The sequence below is a fragment of the Wyeomyia smithii genome, chromosome 3 (assembly GCF_029784165.1).
Source record: "Wyeomyia smithii strain HCP4-BCI-WySm-NY-G18 chromosome 3, ASM2978416v1, whole genome shotgun sequence".
NCBI lineage: Eukaryota > Metazoa > Arthropoda > Insecta > Diptera > Culicidae > Wyeomyia > Wyeomyia smithii.
The window spans coordinates 234949297-234971531 of NC_073696.1; the positions used below are offsets into that span (position 1 = coordinate 234949297).

The window sequence follows — 22235 nt, forward strand, 5'->3', positions numbered from 1 at the left end:
AAGTGTTGTGGAGCCATCCTTCAAGCTGTGGCTTCTGGTAGTAAGTTGAACACTGAAAAATTCGATAAATATTGCATCGACACGGCGCGAAAATTAGTGGAGTTATATCCATGGTACTATCTACCTGCGTCAGTACACAAAATACTGATTCACGGTGCACAGATTGCTGACCACTTTCTGGTTCCGATAGGACAGCTCTTGGAAGAATCACAGGAAGCATTGAACAAAATTATACGGGAAACACGTGAACATCGTTCCCGTAAAATTTCGCGGGTGGCTACAAACACCGATATTCTTCACCGCTCGCTGGAGCTATCGGATCCACTTATTTCCAGCAAACGTAGCATCATTTGTAAATCTGAGCAAAGTTTATCAACTGATGCTTTATGTTTGTTAGATTTAACTAAAACAGAAGAAGATTTGGAATCATCGGAATCATCTGACGTAGAGTATATCATTAAAAACTGAAAACATAAAGTATAAAATAGTTTTTTTTTACTAAATGCTCCAACTTTATACGTCATAACTGTTGAATCTGACTGTTACGAGGGGTGTTTTCTTTCATTCTGTACTCGGTTGGATACAACTAGAAACAGTGGAACTCGTTTGAGTAATGCAATTCTTTCGACAAACTTCCAAATGCATATAGTCTGGTTTGCTACTATCTGCAACCTTCGGAGAAATATGGACTCGAAATATGGCTATTTTCAGCAAAAAACTAGCAATATCTTTTGAACAAATGAAAATATCAAACCAATATATTCTACAAAAATGCGAGGTTTAGCAGAATGAACGAAATCTTAGAACATCTTGAATTGTTTCGACGATTACAGAAAAAGTTATGGACAAAAAACTCATTTTGAGGACTGTTCCTCGTAAAACTCTATTCCGTCATATCAGACGTACAAATGGAAGATTACAGTGTTCAGCAATTCTTTTTCTTATAGATTTTCCTACAACTTTGCTGAAGAAAGCAATCAGGTATTTTGAAAATTAGAAAAAATATTTTTTTTATCTATCTACTAGGGGGATTGATCAAAAAACCGAAGACGCCAAAAGAAAGGCCTTGTTACATAGAGTAAACTTGCTGAAGACACTAAGTACATAAAATCACTATTTCGCAGTCAAATCTAAAACGATCACGATTTTTCGAGTTTAGACCACTGTGCGGTGTTGTAAATTTTGTTTTATACCAGATCTAAAGTGAAAAAAATGGTATACGTTTTGATCTCTTTGTATCACTTTATAAAACAGGAAAGAGATCGTTCTAAAACACTTTGCACGCTACCAATTGGTGGATAAAATGTCTTATTTTTATTAAATACCTCCTTTTTAAATATATTTGAATGAGCGTAGGACGAATAAAACAAACATGTGAAGAATCATCAGTACCACAATTAATTTTGTGGCTTTTCCGAAGAAGAAAATGAACAGTTTTTCGTTTCTGGCTGAAAATAACAGAAGACTCCATCAAGAAAACTGACCAATAAAAGGGATGACTCAGGAAGGCCGTAAAGGATCACGCCCAGGTTCAACTATCGTCTATCGTCTAACTATAAATAAATTTTTTTAGGATGTCCTTTTCGATTTCGCTGAAACTGCACAGTTGCTCCCAGTTGATAAAGAGGCCATTCTACACTATAAGTTCTTCATGTAGACTCACGACTGCTGTTTCAGAAGGGCCTATCCAAAAATGTGACTGATGAATGAAATATTTTGTATCAGAAAACCGACTAGTTTGATTAAAATGGTGTCTTCAGCAAAGTTGTAGGTTATAAAATTGCGATTCTAAAATTATATATATACACCGTAAAAATATTTTTTTACTGGACCAAACATTCCAAATTGTCACAAAATCTAATATATCTTAAAAAGTACCTTTTTTAAGAATCTATTTTTTCTATGCATTGAAGACGACAATATGTATAATTATCTGTCATAATTTGGTGATGATAAAATGAAAAAACAAAATAGTTATGAACGTTCGAATATTTTATCATTTTCACTTAGAACTTATTTTTGAGGATTTTTTTCTGTTGTTGTTATAAATTATCGCTAAGAGCATGATACAAATCCAACGCGCTGTTTTTGTCGTATAACTAACTATTTAATCGATTATACCTGCCATGCTATCATACCTACCTATATTATTTCCCAGCCAAATAGCCGCTATAACTACACGCAAAAGTTTAACTTATTATTCGATCTAACTTTCTATTTTTAGCAACGGTTTTTACCCGTTAACATTCAAGTTCTTTAAGGAGACAATGTGTGCAGTAAGGAAAGCGAAAAATAAGCGAACTGGGAATATGATACAGATTTGGAAAAATATACTGCGTCCCGACGGGACTTGAACCCACAATCTCCCAACTTGAACCCGCAAATCCGCAAATTTCTCCAAATCTGTGTCATATTTCCAGTTCGCTTATTTTTCGCTTTCCCTACTGCACACATTGTCTGCTTAATGAACTTTAACTTATTACTTAAGAATAATTAAAAATATTGTCCTTCGTGTAACAAATCTATTACTTTACAAGTAATAAAATTCTTCTTCTGTTGAGTAACAACCCTTACTGTCTTATAATTTGCACATGTTGCAGGATCACGAGTTTTGAAACGTGCAAATAAGCATTTTTTAATACATTTTTTTTTAAATAAGGGGGGTTGTTACTAGATTAAGTATTTGTGATAAATATTAGTAAATAATGAGTATGTGTGTCAAATCACACTGTTAGAAAAATTGTAATTTTAATTGTTAGGATTTGTTTGCTTTCGCAATTAGGACTTATCATTCGTAGGCGTTCAATCCTATGTACTTGTCAAAAAAGGAAGTAAACTCACAACTAACTTAATTGCTAACTTATTGGCTATAAAGAGAGCTTATCGTAGCAACTGAGGATTGCAACGATTTTTGTCGAAAATCAATGCCTTAATGTTTCAACACAAGACTATTGTCGGATAAAATAATCAATAATGATAACACCAGTAAGTCTATGTAATTCGAGTGTACCAAACCAAGAAGGACGCTTCAAAATCATTTTCAGAATTTTATTCTGAATCCTTTGGAGCGTTTTCTTTCTTGTTGAACAGCAATTTGACCAGATCGGTACAGCATAAAGCATTGCTGTTCTAAAAATTTGTTTGAAAATCGAAAGTTTGTTTTTTAAACAAAGTTTAGAGTTCCTGTTAATGAGAGGATACAAACATCTCGTATATTTGATGCACTTGGCTTGTATACTCTCAATGTGCTCTTTGAAAATAAGTTTTTTATCGTAAATTAGTCCCAAGTACTTAACCTTGTCAGACCAACTTAAAATAACCCCATCCATCTTGACAACGTGATTATTGTTTGGCTTGAGGAAAGAAGCCCTAGTCTTATTGGGAAAAATTATCATTTGAGTTATAGAAGCATTGGGAGAGATTTTCCACTTTTGCAAGTAAGAAGAAAAAATATCTAAACTTTTCTGCAATCGACTGCATATAACACGAAGACTTTTTCCTTTTACGGAAATGCTTGTGTCGTCGCAGAACAATGACTTTGTCCATCCCGGAAGCAAATCAGGAAGATCTGAAGTGAATATGTTGTACAGGACTGGACCCAAGACTGAACATTGAGGCACACCTGCTCTGACAGAAAATCTATCAGATTTTGAATTCTGATGACAATCTGCAGAGTTAGATCAGTAAGATTATTTTTTAAAATTTTGAATAGGAAAATGGAAAAATAAAATTTTGCTATTTTGCAGTCAAAACTTCATGTTCAGCTCCAGTGGAATAACTGAGCAATTGATGGGTAGTGGAATGCCCATTGCGAAATCCAAACTGTTCAACTGCAAAAAATTTATTTTCATTGATGTGTGACATCATCCTGTTAAGAATAATTCTCTCAAACAGTTTACCTATTGAAGAAAGCAAACTGATTGGTCGATAACTTGAAACCTCAGCTGGAATCTTATCCGGCTTTAAAATTGGAGATATTCTTGCAATTTTCCATAATTTGGGAAAATATGCCATTTTGTTGCAGCTATTCAAAAATTTTACTCAAAATTCCATTGTGCTCTCAAGGAGATGTTTGATTAATATGTTAAAGATTCTATCGTCACCATGTGCTTTTATATTTTTGAAGTTTTTTATAATTGATTTAATTTCATTCATGTTAGTTTCAATTATTTCCGTAGGTAAAAATTCTGGGAAGAAATTATACCAAATTGACATGTGGCTTCATTTTCAATTGGAAACGTTCACCATCGTTTAAAACTGAAATGGGCTTTGAAGGTTTTTTAAGAATCTTCGACAGCTTCCAAAACGGTTTTGAATATGGTTTCAATTTTTCAACAAAATTTTGATTTCTCAGAAGAGTAAATCTGTGTTTAATCTCTTTCTGTAAATCTTTATAAATAGTTTTAAAATCAGTGTCACGAGAACGTTGATATTGAGGTATGCGGACATTTTTCAAATGAATTAGAAGTTGAAGATTTTCGTCAATTATTGGTGAATCAAATTTCACTTGAGCCTTTGGAACAGAATAATTTCTGGCATGAATAATTGCACATTTTAGGGCTTCTGAAGCGGAATCAGTATTCGGATTCGGCGGTGGATTAACATTGCAACTCCACCGCTGGAACCCGGAATCCTAGCATATCTATGAACCACGTAATTGGCATCATATTTCAATTGGATGTTAGGCTTCAAAATTGTTTCAGTAATAATTGCAATGTGCACATTATTTCCTGTAAAAAAATTAAAAAGCTCATTCTCATTGTCTTTTAATGATTTGAATGAGCATTTCAATTTTAAATTTTGATTGATTTATTTACAATCATTGTTAAATTTTAAATTAGAAACGATTTTAAGTGTAAAATTTGTTCCATTTTGAACAAGTACGCAAAGGCATAGAAAAAATGGACAGTACAGCGGTACAGCTTGGGGAATTTTGTTTTAAAGTATGTTTTGATTGGGAAATTGAATTTTGTTTACAATTGCTAAACGGACTAGGCGTTGATAAAAATTTGACATATGGTTGCTGTTACAATTCGCACAGCGAAAATTTTCACTCTCTTTCACAGGACATGTGTCTTTTTTGTGAGAAGGGTCTCCACAAATGAGGCAGTTTTGCTCGATGTTACAGAATTTTGAACCATGGCCATTCGCGACTACGAAGGTGCTGATATTTGTTTGGTTTTTGCATGAGAAAAAGAAGGAAGGAAATATTTTTGCTTTTGTCATCACACACGTTTTGACAATTGCATATGAGAGTTCGCCTAGGTGCGAACAGCCTTTAAAATCTCTTTCAACTTCGTAATCGCGAATAACGTTCGCAAATGCGGCATTGGGTGATATGCTTTCCACCTCCGCCAAACTTTCGATATAATTCCCGTCTCACTCGCACATTACAAATAGCATGTGCATTGTCAAAAAATTTCAAATTGTTAACCTCAGTGCGGTTAAAATGAATTCAATAATTTACAAGGGAAATTCCAGTTCTCTGACTGTTTTCGCCTCGTGATTTTTGTTTCATTAGAATTACTTGGGTAGGGGCTATGCCAAGTAATTCTGTTAAAGTAAGTTTGATCTCATCAACGGTTTGATCGTTGGTGAGACCTTTAAACACGACCTTGAAAGGCTTGGCGCCTCTAGTGTCATATGTAAAAAGTTTACATCTTTTAGTTAAATACTGAATAAGACGATTCCAATCTTTCAACGTTTTTGCCAATTTGATAAGTAACTTTGACGTCGGAGAGAAACGTTGAAAGTTCTCTTTTAAAAATGTTAAATTCAGAAGCAATAGTTACCACAATAGGTGGAACTTTCTCCTTTTTTGCAGAAATTTCAGTTTGAATAGTTTTACTTTCAACCATTTCAGATTCGCCGGCTTCTGGCTCAGGCAGCATATCAAATAAATTTTCACTGCATAAGCTAGTGTCAGAAAAAGATGCCTCTCTTTTCCTCCCCGTAGCGATGCGTGGTTACTTTTTTCGTCCTGCCATTTCAGGTGATACGAAAAAAGTTGAAAAATAATATTAAATTGCAAATTAGTAGTCTTATGAAAGATTGATGTAAGTTAATCTTTCAGGTTTTCTTTAAAAGACGCACTAAAAAAACACAAACTTTGAAGCTATAGGCAGTCAAAGACCAGTCCACAAGCAACCGAAAACACGTCTGACCTGTCGGGCACCTCAAGACGCACTGGTAATACATTTTATTGCATTTTGGAACTTCCTTGATTTTTAAAGTGACATGCTCTGATACTTTTATATTTTTTGCTTGAATTTTAAATATGTATCGACAATTTCGACTCACGATAAACTCAAGGGGCCTTGTTGGCTAAAGATTCGTTCAAACTATTCAATTGGTTAATTTGACCACGGTTAAATATTCGTATTGAACGAGAATTGCAGCACCATAAAGTATGTGAAGTAAACATCTATGACGAAGAGAGAAGATTAATAAACAACGCTTCCACCCTGTTTGTTGAGTGCGGAGCACAAAGAATGACGTTTCACGTTCTGTTTTTGCATTGTTTTTAACTGCTTTAAAATATTAATTGCAGTGTGGGCTTTGAAATCTTTCTAGTGATGAAAATCAAATTACAAGTAAATATAATGCAAAAGTCAAATACCAAAGTTACTATACCAAATAGGCAATGCACTCAGCAAAGGGCCTTTGCCTTTTTCCCTTTTTACATTTTTTACCAATTAAAAAGACAATATCAAAAGTTTGGCATCTTACAACAAGTTAGGATCACTTATGTTGGCGCTAAAACATCTTGAATGGATTTCCTCGTAAAACACTAGTTGAGTCACTAAGCAACTCCATCTCGAGTTGCTTTCTCTTGTAGCAATCTATTACCGTACCTATATGTTGTTCAAATGGTAATTAAAGTCTATCGTAAGCCGGAATACTCTTGGCCGCTGTGAACCATAATAACTAGAAAAACTTTTAGCCCCCAAGGGCGCACCACAATCTATAGGTTAGCTCTGTTGGTGGTTGAAAGCGTAGCAGAAAAAAAACGAAACAAAATTACTTCGGGAAAATCACAGTCCTACCAGCAGGGGTGCCTCGTTCCGCACTGGTTAGCAGCGATGGCGACTTCGAAGCCAGGGAACAGTTTCGCTTCGTTGCATGGCTTTAAACGATGAAAAACCGTCGATTTAGCAAACTGCCCTCCGATCTTCATATTACAGGCCCAATCAAAGCGGTGTTATTGCCACCAGCAGGACACACGTTTAACCCTAATCCGCATACTCACCGATATCGATGGTTCCACCTTGCTGCGCGTTGACTGCGATTTTGGCCAAAGCTTCGTTGAACAGAACGGACGCAGCGGATGCTCCGTGCAGCGCTTTTAGGTATGCCTTGCCGGCCCCGATCAGCTGCCTCGCGCCGGGGTTGAACTTGTCCAGGATGTTCTGTGGGATTGAGAGGCGGAACATTAGTCAGGGGAAATGATGGTTTGTTTTAACATGGTTAATTAATTCGAGAACGCTTGGCAAGAATTATGATTATGCAAAAACACGGCCCGATATGCAGAATCGCCAGCAGCACGGGGTTTAGTGTTTTTTCAGGATCGAGTAACAATCATTATGGTAATAATTTGCCGCGCCCGTGTGCAGTTACAGTCGTCGCTCTGCTCACTGTTTCGACCAGAGGAATGTAGTAAGGATTTTTGTTCGAAATGCGCTGGGAAAAAGCTGAACAACAGCGACGATATGTTGAGTAGTAATGAGGATGATGATTTAGCATGAATCATGCAGAAAGTGGAAAGAGTAACAGCGCATTCGCGAGTATCATTACCATCGTAATCATCATCCCGTGTTGGCTCATTGTGAAGATGCGGTGGCACCGTTTGATTGAATCAACAGGTGCGGTGATGTTTATGAAATTTGTTAATAATTGATTTTACTTAAATACGGGTTATGGATCCGGTCAACGATATTCTTGTTTATTCATAAACCAGCATTTGATGGTTTGCTAATTCGATTTCATGTGATATTGATGAATTGTGTTATTATTTTGGTTTTAACATATCATAATAATAACTGATGATTTGGTGATCCTTTATAGCCACCATATCGGTTTTCAGATATTGAGGTGAGAATGGTTATTTAAATAGAATTTTAGATCTACAGAACTAAATGTATGCGAATCTGTTTATAATTGCCCGTTTTACATATCAACTGACCTAAACAATTTTCTCAACACTCGAAATTTGTAGATTTATCAGAACTTTTTTAATGAATATAATATAATTATTATAGTTCAATTAGCACTTGATTTGATTTTCGCTAACTTTCTCATGAGAAGTACTATTTTCGCCTATGAAGAGAGGAGAGAAACTCCAAAAAATTTTCAACCTACAACCTAAGGGCTGTACACCTGGCAGTTTGAAATTTTTATGTTATGTTTCAGACCATCCAACACTATCTGACCAGCAAAAAGCCTGTTAGCATGTATCTATCGTACCACTTCATAGCATGCACATTAAATCTATCGTAGCTCATAAAAATAATCCTCGGGCAGTGAGTGAGCACATCCGAGCTTCAGGCTGACCAAGTGCAGCGATACGTGCCAAATAGTGTATGAACAAAAAAAAAATTATCACGCCAGCCGAAGGGACGATCCCTTCATCCGGCATGCGAGGTGTATAAATCCAACCTTAATCCTTGGCTCAAAAAAGATCGGTTACACCTGGCGGTGCTTTTGTGTTATGTGTACGTACATGTATGGAAAAAAATAACAAACTTTTGCAATTATTCAACCCGTTGTCGGATTCAAGTTTCTCAATCACGCAAGCTTGACGGTAACGTCAGTTTCAGCCTTCTATTGAATGTAAACTGATTGCATAACTTCGGTAACTGTTCTTGTTGATTCCTCGTGTATGGAAGAAGAACTTTTCCATCTTTCGCTCTGTAACTCAATACGGCAACGGTGTCATCATCGATGTCAACGACGATAGTGGTACTAGAAATGCAGAGGTACAAAAGAGCAAAGTACGTAAATAGATTTTCACCTGAAATAATCCTGTTACATCGACGCCGTCGACGTCGTCGTTGGGTGGAAATAGACATAGTCACACTTCAACAAACCAAAAACTGGCGAGGAAGAAGCCACTACAATGCACTATCCTCAAACCCGGCTGATTGCATTCGTATGGTTTCCTAGAGGAGTGATGCACGAGTGCGGCTCATTCTTCCGAAGTGAATCACGTTGAGACGAATAACGGCTGCGCTGGAGAAGTGATTTTTGTCTGCCGGTACACTTGTTACTTACATATTGCAGCACCAGCATTATCGTACATACACACACTCGGTATCAAGAAAATGTTAATATTGTAATGCAACTATGTTTTTAACAGGATTTCGAGCGGGTTTTTTCCTTTCTTTGTCCACTCGCTTGTCAGGGACTTCTAAGGGCTCTATGCAGTTACGAGATACAGGACAGTAGATGACAAAATGTTCATTCTGAACAAACTTTGATTCTGGATTACATCAACCCAGATTAGGAATTCTTAGGCAAAGTTGGTAAATGTTTCAGCGTAAAACTAGGTGTTGGAAGTTGTATGTGGAAAAAATCAAAACCAACTAAGATCCATAAAATTTTTTTTAGTTTGGCCTATACATGATGTTCTGACATCACTTTTAATTTGTAGTTCAAACTTTCAAACTTTTAACTTTTAATATGTAGTTCAACAAATTCTTTGTTGAAGGTTTAGTTTTCAAAGTTTTTTTCAGTTCGGCCTACTCAAAAATAATTGTATTCCAATGATGTTAAACGATGCTAGTTATCGAAAAACTTTCAGTGATAAACTTTCTAAATGCATGAAATGGGCAAAGTTTTTCAAATCGGAGACATTCGGATTTGTCGAAATAAACCATCATTATAGCGTTTTTCTCGAAACCATGTTCTTCATCAAAATACAAGCAAAGTCTTCATCAAAATACAAGCTCTGCTGTAAAAGATGGATTGTTTTGTGAGCGATATGCTCACGAAGAAAAAATCCAGGAAACTAATTTTTCAATGAATTTTGATTTATTTTCCAAATGCTCAATTTGATCAAATTTTGATTGATATTAGGAACAGTCGCATGCGTATATGGATGAACAAGAAACGCCATTTGAGCCGCAAAGTTGAACCTCACAAATTATGAATAATTTTTTTTAAAGATACTTTTTTCACAAAACATCACAAAACTTACTTTATTTGCAAACTAGCAAACTTTTTGGTTTTTTATCATTATGTACATTTAGGAAAAAAAGACGATACGAAAGGAGCTTATTTAGAAAATTTACCAATAAAACTACTCACTCAACACGCAAAACTTTCATTTGTACTTTAAAAGCATAACGAAAAATTCTCCTTTTTGTAACAAATTTGTTACTCAAACAGTAATAACATTCAGCTCCAGTCAAGTAACAACGATAGAGAGAACCGTACAGAACGCATCAGCGGGGTAAGATGGTCTCCATGATATTATTTCCCTAAAATACTCACACATGTGGCTTTAAAGATCAATTTCCTCGTCTTTCTCATATAAACCCTGCTTAGCTTTTCTGCAGTTCTGATATGAGAAAGTGAGCCATAATGACGAAAATACTTGGAAAACTGTAAAATTGTCTGTGACTCTATTCAACATGTAATTGTTCATAAATTTTATATAAGCTTTAATGGTCAACTGACCTGTAAATAATATAAAAACTGTAGTTCCACTAGCTCGCACCTTCGAAATTTATTATACCATGAATGTTTCAATGTATTTTCCTAACTTTCATCAACTTTTACTTAAAAACGATTAGGAATGCACTGCAGAAGATTGTTTGACAACTTAGGGTTTGTTGCATTGCTTTTGATTTTGCTTCTGAGACATCAAGCGTTTCTCACCTCGCGTGATGATTTTTCTGAACGAATGTGTTTACTAGCAATGGTTATTTTAATCGAAAATTCTGTACAGTTATCTGTATACTCTATGCGTTAGAGAAAAACTCAAATAATTGCTTTCTTGCAAACGAAAGCAAGCCATGTTGGAAACACAGACTTATCGCTTTATGAAACCCAAACGGATTTGAAGTTCCGTACATATTAATTTTTTTCCTACTCTAGATTTATATTGCCCTAAAACTTATCATGTGGATGGCGAAAAAGACTCATTTATACTGTTTGATAATTGAGGTTGCCGAAATCTCTGGGCATGGGGAGCAAATTGGTCTACGCACAAACGCAAAGTTTCTCTGGGCGAACAAAATTACCTTCAACCCACCATAAGTACAAAACGTAGAGGAAAACAGCAATCAATTTTGACGATTTATCTCTAGTTGCCGAGACTTTACCAACTCAGAAATTGAGCAAAATATAGCAAAAGTTCTCAGCAGTAGTTTGAAGAATGTTGCCAAAGTAGAATTTGAGGCTTTCGAGTTTACGACAAATCTGTACAATTACGCAATTTCCTCGCAATTGACGTATATCGCTCCGCAGAAACACATACAACTTTTTTAATACACTGAAAGACATAACAGTATAATTACCTTGGGAATCGGACACTCTATTAAATTCCCAACGATCCTCGCCTACACAGATGATATCCTAATGATTCGTAAGGACGTTGGATTGCTGAGCCAAATCACGGCAGCTTTAAAGCAGTTGGAAGTGGGTCTTACCATTCACCCGAATAAATCAGAACTAGCAGTAACACGGTGCTCCCACAGTTTGTTCGTTATAATGTCCTTCATCTTTGGGTAAATTTTTGAAAAAATCGTTGGTAGCATTTTTAAGTTATTTCCGTTTTATGTTGAAATGGCCGATATTCTTAGGAAATTCATACAAACTGGTCCAGTTCTTGGTTTTAGTCTCTCAGATTTCAATGGTACTTTGTAGGTATACATATTATGCCCTTCTATAAGCAAGTTGCATAACCAAAAAACAAGCCTAAGTATGGAAGAGCTTGGGGTTGTTTTTTGGTTATATAATCCAGCAAAACTTATATAATCTAGAGGTCAAAAGTTTGTACTCTGTAAACTTTAAAACGTCCTCCACGATAGCCGTGCAAATTTTACATACAAAGGTTTTTGGGTATGAGGCGGGGTTTCACTACATTACTTTATAATCTGAAACTTTGCTATATCTCAGTGGCGTCCTACTAAAGTAGTAGTAGGAGGGGAGTATGAGTAATGTCATCATTTATTAATCAATAATTTGAGTAAAAAATCAAAGGAATAGTTATCGGTTTCCGTTATACTCTACTAGAAAATTTTTTAGAAATAAATATTGAAATTCAGTCCGCGCAAATATATATTTTATTTGATCAGTCCACATAAGCACTGAGGAAGACTGTAAGTCACAGTCGAAATATATATATTTGCGCGGACTGAATTTCAATATTTATTTCCAAAAAATTTTCTAGTAGAGTATAACGGAAACCGATAACTATTTCTTTGATTTCTCAATCACTCTGCTAAGACGCTCGGTATAGATTTTCTAAATTTTAAATAATTTGATTATTTAATTCTTTACATTTGAATTTATTCTTTGTAAACTTCAAACTATCAAACTCGATCGTTATGCCAATTGGTAAACGTGTATTCTCAAATTCGAGGTGAATTCCCGTGAAAATAATTTGGCAGTATCACAGTGCCGTAGTTAAATGTAATATTTTTGGGTAACGGTTTTATTTCAACCTTATCTTCGGTACAAGCGGTCGAGTCCTGCAACCGAAAAATTGATTTGAAAAGGATCTATCTATTTACCGTTTGTAGTTTATGTGAGTGACCTCTCACCAATACGATTTATATTGAAATAAAGGAGTTACGCCCTTTTCAAATCGTGCAAGAATGGCACAGCGCTTGTGGATCTACGGAAGTACAATCTACCAAAGAGCCGATGAACCGCCTTATCGGGAAAAAAGTAAAAGATGTAAAGAATTCTGTACTTGGGGCATATTAAAAGACGCGAAAGCAATCACGCAGGACGGGAAGGTCGCAGTAGTTTCAAATTACACTAAGGTCGCTTTTTACGCGGTTTTTTTGGCGCGAGTTTTTTTACGCGGGTTTTTTTAAGGCGGCTTTTTTCACACGGATCCCGGAATTTACGCGGTTTTTATTTACGCGGATTCCGGAATTTATGCGGTATTTCTTTTGCGCGGATTTCGGTTTCCCTTCACTCGGAATGCAGAATTAAGGCTGTTTTTTTTACGCGGATTCCGGAATTTACGCGGTTTTTTTACGCGGATTCCGGAATTTACGCGGTTTTTTTACGCGGATTCCGGGATATACGCGGATTCCGGAATTTACGCGGTTTTTTACGCGGCACGTATCCCCCGCATAAAAAGCGACTTTAGTGTATATGCAGTTTGTGTCCTGGCAGACCAACCGCTTTGGTGGGTCGGAAAAGAATATAAGTAATCGTTGCGTAAAATCTAAGTTAAATCAGCCATTCCTCTATCACCACCCCTTCCCCCATAGTATAAACTTTTACATTGCTTAGCAGGGACGATCAAACGTGATGTATTAAATAGACTTTATACAAAATAATTTTGAATCGGTATTTACAATCTGGCTTCTGAAACAGAAGCAAAAGCACCAGTTCTCAAATATCTCCCGAGAGATGCTGCATATGCAGCACGTACAACTAGAGAACTTTTGCAAGTTCCGTCATTCTCGCTTCTACGTTCACGAAGCTGGTTGTTTTTTCTATAAGGCAACGAAAACGACCTCCTTCGTGAACGTAGAAACGAGAATGATGGAACTTGCAAAAGCTGTATAGTTTTATGTGCTTCATATGTGTCATCACTCGGAAGATGTTTAATAATAGCGGAAGGTGAATAATAAAAGTGAGCGTCAGATTTCAATTGCAATGTTGGTCAGGGCCGGCGTCACATTATTTTCCCGAGTGGGCAGTAAGCAATGGAGGGGGATAATTACGTGTGGGTAAGTACCCACAGAGATATTTTTCGAATGGGTACTACTACCCACACTACCCACATGAACTGCCGGCCCTGATGTTGGTGGGGGAACATAGTCTGAAGACTCTGTTCATGAATAAAAGCAGTTCAGACATGCGGCGCGCGTTCATTTTCTCTCTAGCAAAAGCAGCAGCAGCATCAGAGAATGGAAAGTAACATAAAGCAGCAGCAACGTGGACGTTGAAAGCAGGAGACCGGGGAACTGGGCGGTACAAAACAGCTCGCACACGGACCAAGGTGCAAATGGTGGAAGCAGATAGCGGGAGAAGCAATAGGGAACCGGATCGAATTGTGCCTGACTTGTTTTTCGGTTCAATTCTTGGAGGCAGAAAACAGTCTCCGACTGTAGAAAAGACCTAGTGGATGAAGGGCTGCTGTGAAACCAGCAGAAAAATTATTAACCGGTTTGCTCAATGATTGGGGCCAATCGTTTCAGTACAAACACTGTCCTTCTCATGACGAACAAATCTTCATTTGAAAAGTTAATGAGTTATATCTTTTGGTTATACACTTTTGGTGTATACCAACCACTAGTATAGACCAACTTGACTCTTGCTCGAAGAAATATTCTTTCTTGAAGAAATATTCTTTCTTTTGTAGTGGTAGCAGCTCGAACACTGGCACACTGTCATCTACAGTACAAATAGGATCGAAGAGTTGATTTTTTTCTATTCTCTATGCCGTAATAGCCAAAATGCAGAAATGCTCTCAAGCTTGAGAAAAAGTGCTCTAATATATGGTGATAGCTACAGTGTTGGCACACTGTATGTCCTCCATATACTGGATGGAACTTTTTTTTTAATAGGGGGATGTTTTGTGATGAATTAATTATTTACTAATATTCATTCAGAATTTATATTGTGTGTTCTGCCACAAATGGTGACATAGCAACACTATTAAATGTATTTTTTAAAATTTTATTTCATTAAAAAATTGTACTTGCTTCCGCAGTTAAGTGAACATAATTGTAGGAAAATTGTAAACCTACTTGTCAAGAAAACTGGATGGAACTTAATTTATGACATAACGAAACATGGACGTAGGGGGAAGTTATGTGCTGAATATGCCATTGTAATGAGACCAAATAATATTAGAGCGGTGATGAAATTGAAACCAATAACTTTGGCAAGTAACAATTAAGGACGTGGTAATTTATGTTTTCTGTCCTCCTGTTCACTGTGTTGTGTGTTAAAAAAATGATAGCTCTTCGTTATCATACGTCAATAATGCGGTTATATGTCACCTATAACCTTGTACATTGTTTGTTTGTTTTGAAGTGACTTGAAAATCGGCCGAAAGAAAACTTTTTCATTCTCTCTACCTTTTGACAATTTCTTTTGTTCCTGTAATCATGGATACCTCATTTCAAGTTGTCTTTTGAATTTAAAAAAAACTTTTTCTGGAGCAAAGAGCTGTAATATGGATGTACAGATATCTGTATGACAATTTTGTTCAAAAGTCGATATTTTACAGATAAGTCTACATATGGGGCATCCCTGCTTGTGACCGCAGCTTAGGAGGCCTGTTTTAAAATTCTCTTGCTTATCCGCTTTCAGATGTATAGTGCGGGCTGAGAATTGAGGGACACAAGCCAGAAAATAATCGAGAGCTTGAGTTACCTTCTATTTCTGTTTCACTTTCTCTTTGCAATCATATGATTTGTCTGATGGTACAGCAATGATTTGTCAAGTGCATTCCATGTTTGTTTTTTTTTTTTGTGGTATCGAATTATCTGGTGCAGTAGGTCGCTGCCAGTAGGAAAGTATGGGTTTATTGCGACATGATCCGACATTTTTTACCGATCGTATAACCGCATTCCAAAGTAATTTACTTTCTCAGATAGCTTACAGTAGTTGGTTGTCTGGTGATTTATATTGCGTTATTTTGAAGAATCGTATTGAAAGAACTGTACTGTTTTCCCAAATAAGTAGGAGACAATAAATCTTGGAGCCCGTTAACTTTCACAAGACAAAAAAGGCCGAAACCTATAAACTTAATATTCCGCTCAGCTTGAAATTAACATTCGTACGTGAAATGATTAATATCGGACATTTTACTCGATGTAACGCTTTTATTTTATGATATTCCTAGCTTTTGGACGATGCACAGGACAGGTGTACAGGAAAGAGTGCCTCCAGAAGCGGCTGCTTCCTCTCCTGAAGGCCCACAACGTCCCAACAATCTTCTGGTCGGATTTGGCCTCATGCCACTACTCCAAGGACGTGCTGAAGTGGTATGCGGACAATAAGGTCAATTTCGTGCCGAAAATGTTCAACCCTCCTAACGCTCCGGAGCTCCGCCCCATCGAAAAGTACTGGGCGATTATGAAGCAGCACCTTCTTAAACAACCTAAGGTAGTGAAGACAGTCGAGGAACTGAAGAAAGTATGGGTTTACATGCAAAAAACGGTTGATTCACAGGTTGTGCACAATCTTATGGCCGGGGTTAGGGCCAAGGTGCGGGCATTTGCGTATGGACTGTAAATAAAATGCGAGTAAAATGGTAAAATGAAGTTTAATAGTTATTTTTCAATCCCTGAAAATTCGATGGCAATCGGATGAAAACTCGAATTTTGCGAATCAATTTTGTGTGTGGCAATTACATTGTGGACACCCTTTAAACAAATTTTATTCAAATAATTTAGAAAATCATGTTAGTCTAGTCTAGGAGGACAATAGTCCATGACAACTAAATTTTGATTTTTTTTGACATGTTGTAAACAAACTTTGAACTTCGTGCACATATGCACATTTGCATTTTTCTAAGTGAGTGAACGGTAGAGTTTTATTTTACCTGTTTTTATACTCAGTAGGTATCCTAGTTTCTTCATATGACAGGTAAGAGAGAATAGGTGCAAAACGCTTTTGCTGCGCGTTTGCGGGGTGTACCCAGACATTTGTTCATGTCTTACGGTGGCCGTTTAGCCGGAGACTGCCCACTCTACTTCAATATAAGCACGTCGCAAACCGGAGTAGGTTTCGTTCGATCGATAAATGTAGTGATTAATCTAATAACTACGCGATGCCGAAGTGCTTTCTCGATGCTACTCGGGATTGGTTACAGACAACTATTAAAATACTTGGGATGCTTCGGGTCGCGCCTGGTTCTTCTTCCGCGTGCAATATTGTTCGATTTCGTCACTGACCACGGTGACATAACTCTTCCTTTCCGTCGCAGTCGTGGAGATGCAGAGGTAAACTCGGTCTCTGACAACAACGACTGTTACGACGACGTTGACGAAAACCACAAAGCTTTGGTGTGTAAGAGAAAAAAAGGATATCGCAGCTTTGCGGCCAAATTGCGAATTAGGTTCCAATCCAAATGAAAGCCCCAACTATATCAAGACTCTTTTTAGAAGGCCTTTAACCGAAACTCTAAGAGCTCTGATATTTTTCCAAGCTAGATAATTTTTCTGGCTCAATGTGCAGTGTCATTAAAATAAACCGAGGATGGGAGGGAATATAAATTGGATGTGGAAAGGTGCTGAAAATGATTGACTAACAGTTGTAGCTTGAGCAATGGCAATAATCATTACAATTATTATGCAAAAGTCATTTTTCATTATCACTACCTCATTCACAAAACAAGTGTATCGCTCATACTTTTATCTTAAACATTTGATTTTCACCTCCTGAGTGTTTTAGCGCGAATACGCTTTGTAATTTGAAATCTACTAGAAAGTATAAACAGCTGCATAAGTGGTGATAATAATGTATCAGTATAATGTGCAATAAATGGTGAATGTAACATGGTCATAGATAATAGTAAATAGGAACAGAGATGGAAGTAAAACATAAAAAAATAATAATTGGCTTTAAATATTTTAATGAACAATCTCGTTGCGTTGCGCACGTAGAAAACGGGGCGGAATTTCTATCGGCGAGATAATGATGACATAAGAAACCCAATGTCTACTAATAGCCATATTCCAAATAATTCATGCCCGACTGCGGTGTCCATTGCCATTCTAAATGTAGGAAATAAATCTCTAAAATATGACATATGCACTGAGACAAGCGGAATAAGAAAAATAATGAAAATGCCAATCGCAATTCTCACAGTTTTGCTAAGGATAAACCTTCGTTCTGCACTTTTTTCTGTTACGAATCGTCAAATCCCACACTTAAGCCGAAAAGCAGAGAAAATTGGGCTCCGAATCCGACTAAGAAAACATTACTCACAACAATGAAGCTTTTTTTTCTCTAGTCTGTTTCAAATCTTATCGGTGCACTAGAGCAGACACCGAGACGAAGTACTACTTCACACTCCACGGCTAAGCCAGTTGAACAGTGGCCCCGTGTCATCTTCGGCAACGACTTAATGTCATCAGGATGACAAATGACAGCAATCCTTCTTCATTGCGCTCGACTTTGTTCGGCGAGTGGATATTTGCCGTCTACTGCCCACTGCCGGTGCAGTTTTCAGTGCTAGAAAGCTCCGCTGAACCGTGCAACAGTGCTATTATTCTGAAAAGTATAGAAGACTGGAAAGGAATTCCGACTCACTCCACGAGTGTTACCACCTGTCATTCCGTACGTGACACACATCCCCCCGCTAACGCAAACTGGAACCCCAACCCAACAGCTAAGGCACATAAATTATAGCATCTTCATTTATTTCCTCTCCCCTCGCCTCTGCTGACTGAGTGAAAAGCGTAGCCCATTGAGACGTGCGTTGCGAACATACCGAATTCCTCCGTAAAGAGATGTTCCACCCAATTCATCTTCTCCACGGATGCCAACGCCACCCATCGCCCAAGTCCCAGGGATGGCAGGTTGAAACAATGTAAAAACAGTTTGGTTGGCATGCACCGGTGTGTGGCTGTGGAGCAAGGGTTTGACACATTGGCATCACCTGCTGCTACTGATGCTGATAGGGTTTTCTGTTTGCCGTCAAATCCAGAAGGGTGAAAGAATTCACGCTACCTCCAGGCCAGCGTTGGCATTTTGTTCCACCTTTCTGAGCTTTGAAATTGCAAAGAGTTACTTTGAGGCTGGAATTCGGATTGATTAATCATAATAAACAAGAAGAATTGAGCATCGCTGGTCGTGATTTGAGTGCTATCCCACAAAGGTAATTAGCTTAATGATAGATTTATATCTACCACTTGTTTGCTGTCATTTGTGAGAGAGGAATTTTTTTTTTCAAGAGTTTCATAGCTATTAGAAAGTGAGCTCTGCTTGTATAAATCAAGTAATAAAATTATATGAGGGCAATTTGCTTCGTTAGTTCAACCGAATTGGCATCACTGACAACGGCAGGCTTGCCGTAGGGAGGAAAAATTTGCACTCATAATTTACGTGCTTACTTTCGACAGGTTTGCACCCGCAAATGTCTTCTTCGCTCCGTTCGGGCAGAAAGTTTTCTCCTCCACAACCGGGGCACATGGCGCAATAGTTCTTCCAGAAAGCGTGGTAGGGATTTACACGCCTGACGTGACTAAGACAGTAAGTACGACAAAATGTTTCATTCATTTCCGCAGCGTGCTTCGTGGGTATCACTACAGGAGGAAAAAACTCCCTTTCCGTAACCGACAGATATGGGTGCGGCATTCGGAAAATTCCGTCTGGGTTAGACGTGTTGATATATTGGCGGTTCTAGCTAAGTTATCCAGCAAAACCATAACCGTGCATAGGATTTTTGTAAGTTCGGGCGGATAAATGTTCTGAATAATTTTAACAAATGTTACTAAATTTATATTTTTAATACATACCTTATAAATCCCATCCACAAGCTTGATAATCTCCTCGGTCTCCATCGTTCTACCGGTGAAGTGCGTTTAGTGTCAGTAAATACGAACAACAGCTGATGTCAACACCCTCCTCGCTCGCTTTTTCCCGCGTTTTCACCAGACACAAGTATGACGAAAAATCTTTTTTTTTTTCTCACAACGTTTCGTTTATTCGATGTTTTCTTTCACGTCCCCGTCTGCCGTCCACGGTTCAGCAGCTTTTCATTGATTATTTTTTTCCTCCCTACCCAAACTGGTCGCACAAGCCGGTGAACAAAGAGGCAAACCGGCAAAAAAATCACTCTTTTGAAGAACTGATCTATTTATTACGGTTGCTACCGATCAACAATAATACAAAAGATCTACAACAACAATATCAACAACGATAACAAACACACTCATTCACAAAACTCGTCGTTTTTTTTTCGTTTCAGCCCTTGCTTTTTCTTCTTGTTTCACTATTTACACTCGTTTTGGCTCGAAATTGTAAATCACAATCACTTACGGTTGGAGCTTCTTCTCTTCTCTTTTTCGTTCAGCCTTGGGGCTTACAGGTGGGGTTGTTTGTTTGTTTTTGTTATGTTTTGTTTGCCCGCTTTCAAACAATGTAAGTGTTGTTGTACTGGTGGTAAATTATGACACTTGAATCAACGGTGCTACTACTGCTGGTGGCACTGACGTTGGTGTTGCTGATATTGGCTTTTATGGTCCCTTGGCGCACCGTTTGGCGGGGGGAATTCATGCTAAAGATTTATGCTCCGGGTTGTGCCGGGGATACCGTGACAGATTGCTGCGGACGTTGCAGATAAGGATGAAGTTCCTGAAGGGAGAGAGAGAGGAAAAATGCAATAATAAAATTAAATTAATTGCTGTTGCATGCTAAAAAGTTGTGTTAATAGTGATATATTGTTTTATATGGTTAAACAATGTTTGCTTTAATTTGCATTACCTGAAACCCGATATGCACGAGACAATTTTTCAAAACTGAAAATATTGACTTCTGGTTGCCGAAAATGACCAAAAACCATCCAATTTGCTTATTTCCGTAATCATGATACACAACCTATACAGATTTTAGGTCAACGTTTGACCGGATTGACCATTATTTAAAAAATCTCACGGCTTGGTGCATCATACATTAATGCCTACTGTTCGTCACAGTTTTCTGATCACCCCTGGGGTTCCACGAGGTAGCAACTTAGAACCTTTGCTGTTTACGCTGTTCTTCAATGACGTTTCATTACTGCTGGATGTTGGCTGTAAACTAGTATACGCAGACGACCTTAAGTTGTATTTGATGATACGTTCTATCGACGTCTGTCGGCGCCTAAAAGGGGTTTTGCATAAGTTTGTTTATTGGTGCCGTAAAAACTGGTTGACGGTTAGCATTAGTGTCAGTGTCAAGTGATGACCTCTCATCGCAAAATAAATCCAATTGTATTCAACAATCGAATTGATCATCAAGACCTAACAAGAGTTGACGACGTTAGTGACCCTGCAGTTTTGATGGATACTAAACATACGTTCAATCTACATCGTACTAACATAATCGCTATAGCCACAAAACAACTTGGCTTTATTTCGGAAATTACTCGCGACTTTTTGGATCCCCCTTGCTTGAAGGCGTTGTATTGTGCTCTCGTTCGCCCACTCTTCGGAAATGCTAGCTTGGTTTGGTGCCCCCCACAACTAGTCTGGAATCTGTAACTTGAGCGAGTGAAGAAAAGATTCTTGCGGATAGCGTTAAGAAAACTTCCGTGCCGTGACCCGATTAACCTCCATCCATATCCCGACCGATGTCGTCTACTTGGGATTGTCACATTGCAACGGCACAGAGAAGTTCAACAAGAGGTGTTCGTAGCAAAAGTTCTAAACTCCGAAATCGAGTAACCGAAATTCCTTTCAAAATTGAATATCCGGGCGTCACAACGTCTTCTTGGCTCAACTGGATTGCTACAACCTCACCGTACTAATTTCGGAAATAACGACCTGTCAGCCTGCTGCATTCGATCATTTTCAAAAGTGGAAGTGGAGAAGTGGAACATTGACAAGTGCATAATTTTAAACAAACCTAATTGTAACAAATAAAGAAAAACGGATAAAGATAATTTTGTGTCAAATGTTGTTCAAAAGGTTTTCCAATACGATTTGATAATTTTTTGTCTACATTCCGTATTCAACTTCCGATTGCAGATTTTTGGTTTACGACTCTCCTCTTTCAAAGCATTAGTTTTTAGAATTTTAATTGTGAATCCCAGAATAAATATGATTTTTTTCAATTAAATTTGAATGTTTTTTCCCTTAACTTTTTGATCATTCATCATGTTAACATTTTGGCCATAAACTGTTGAATTTTTTACTTCTTTGACTTATTTAATTTTCGCTTTTTTGCATTGCAACTGTTTCTTCTTCTCTAATTACAAGACTATCCGAATCATTCATTCATTATCCTATCGACATATTGTATACTTTGTATGATTACAAAATTTAACATCTCTTGATATTCGAATGCTTGGTTCAAATTTTGGAATTTTGAATGAAAATTTTACGAAA

General features: G+C 37.5%; 1 protein-coding gene across 3 annotated transcripts in view; it reads right to left on the reverse strand.

Annotated features, from left to right (window-relative positions):
* Positions 1-22235, reverse strand: part of LOC129731322 (uncharacterized) — a 257203-nt gene that overhangs the window by 21110 nt on the left and 213858 nt on the right. For 2 of the 3 annotated variants that reach the window (XM_055691201.1, XM_055691202.1), the window contains exons 4-5: positions 19665-20502; positions 7250-7409 (exon numbers count right to left, since the gene is read on the reverse strand). In XM_055691201.1, coding sequence (XP_055547176.1) covers positions 7250-7409; positions 19665-19709 — 205 coding nt within the window. In that variant the 5' untranslated portion in view covers positions 19710-20502. The remainder of the gene's footprint in view (positions 1-7249; positions 7410-19664; positions 20503-22235) is intronic. The other variant, XM_055691203.1, reaches the window with a different exon arrangement.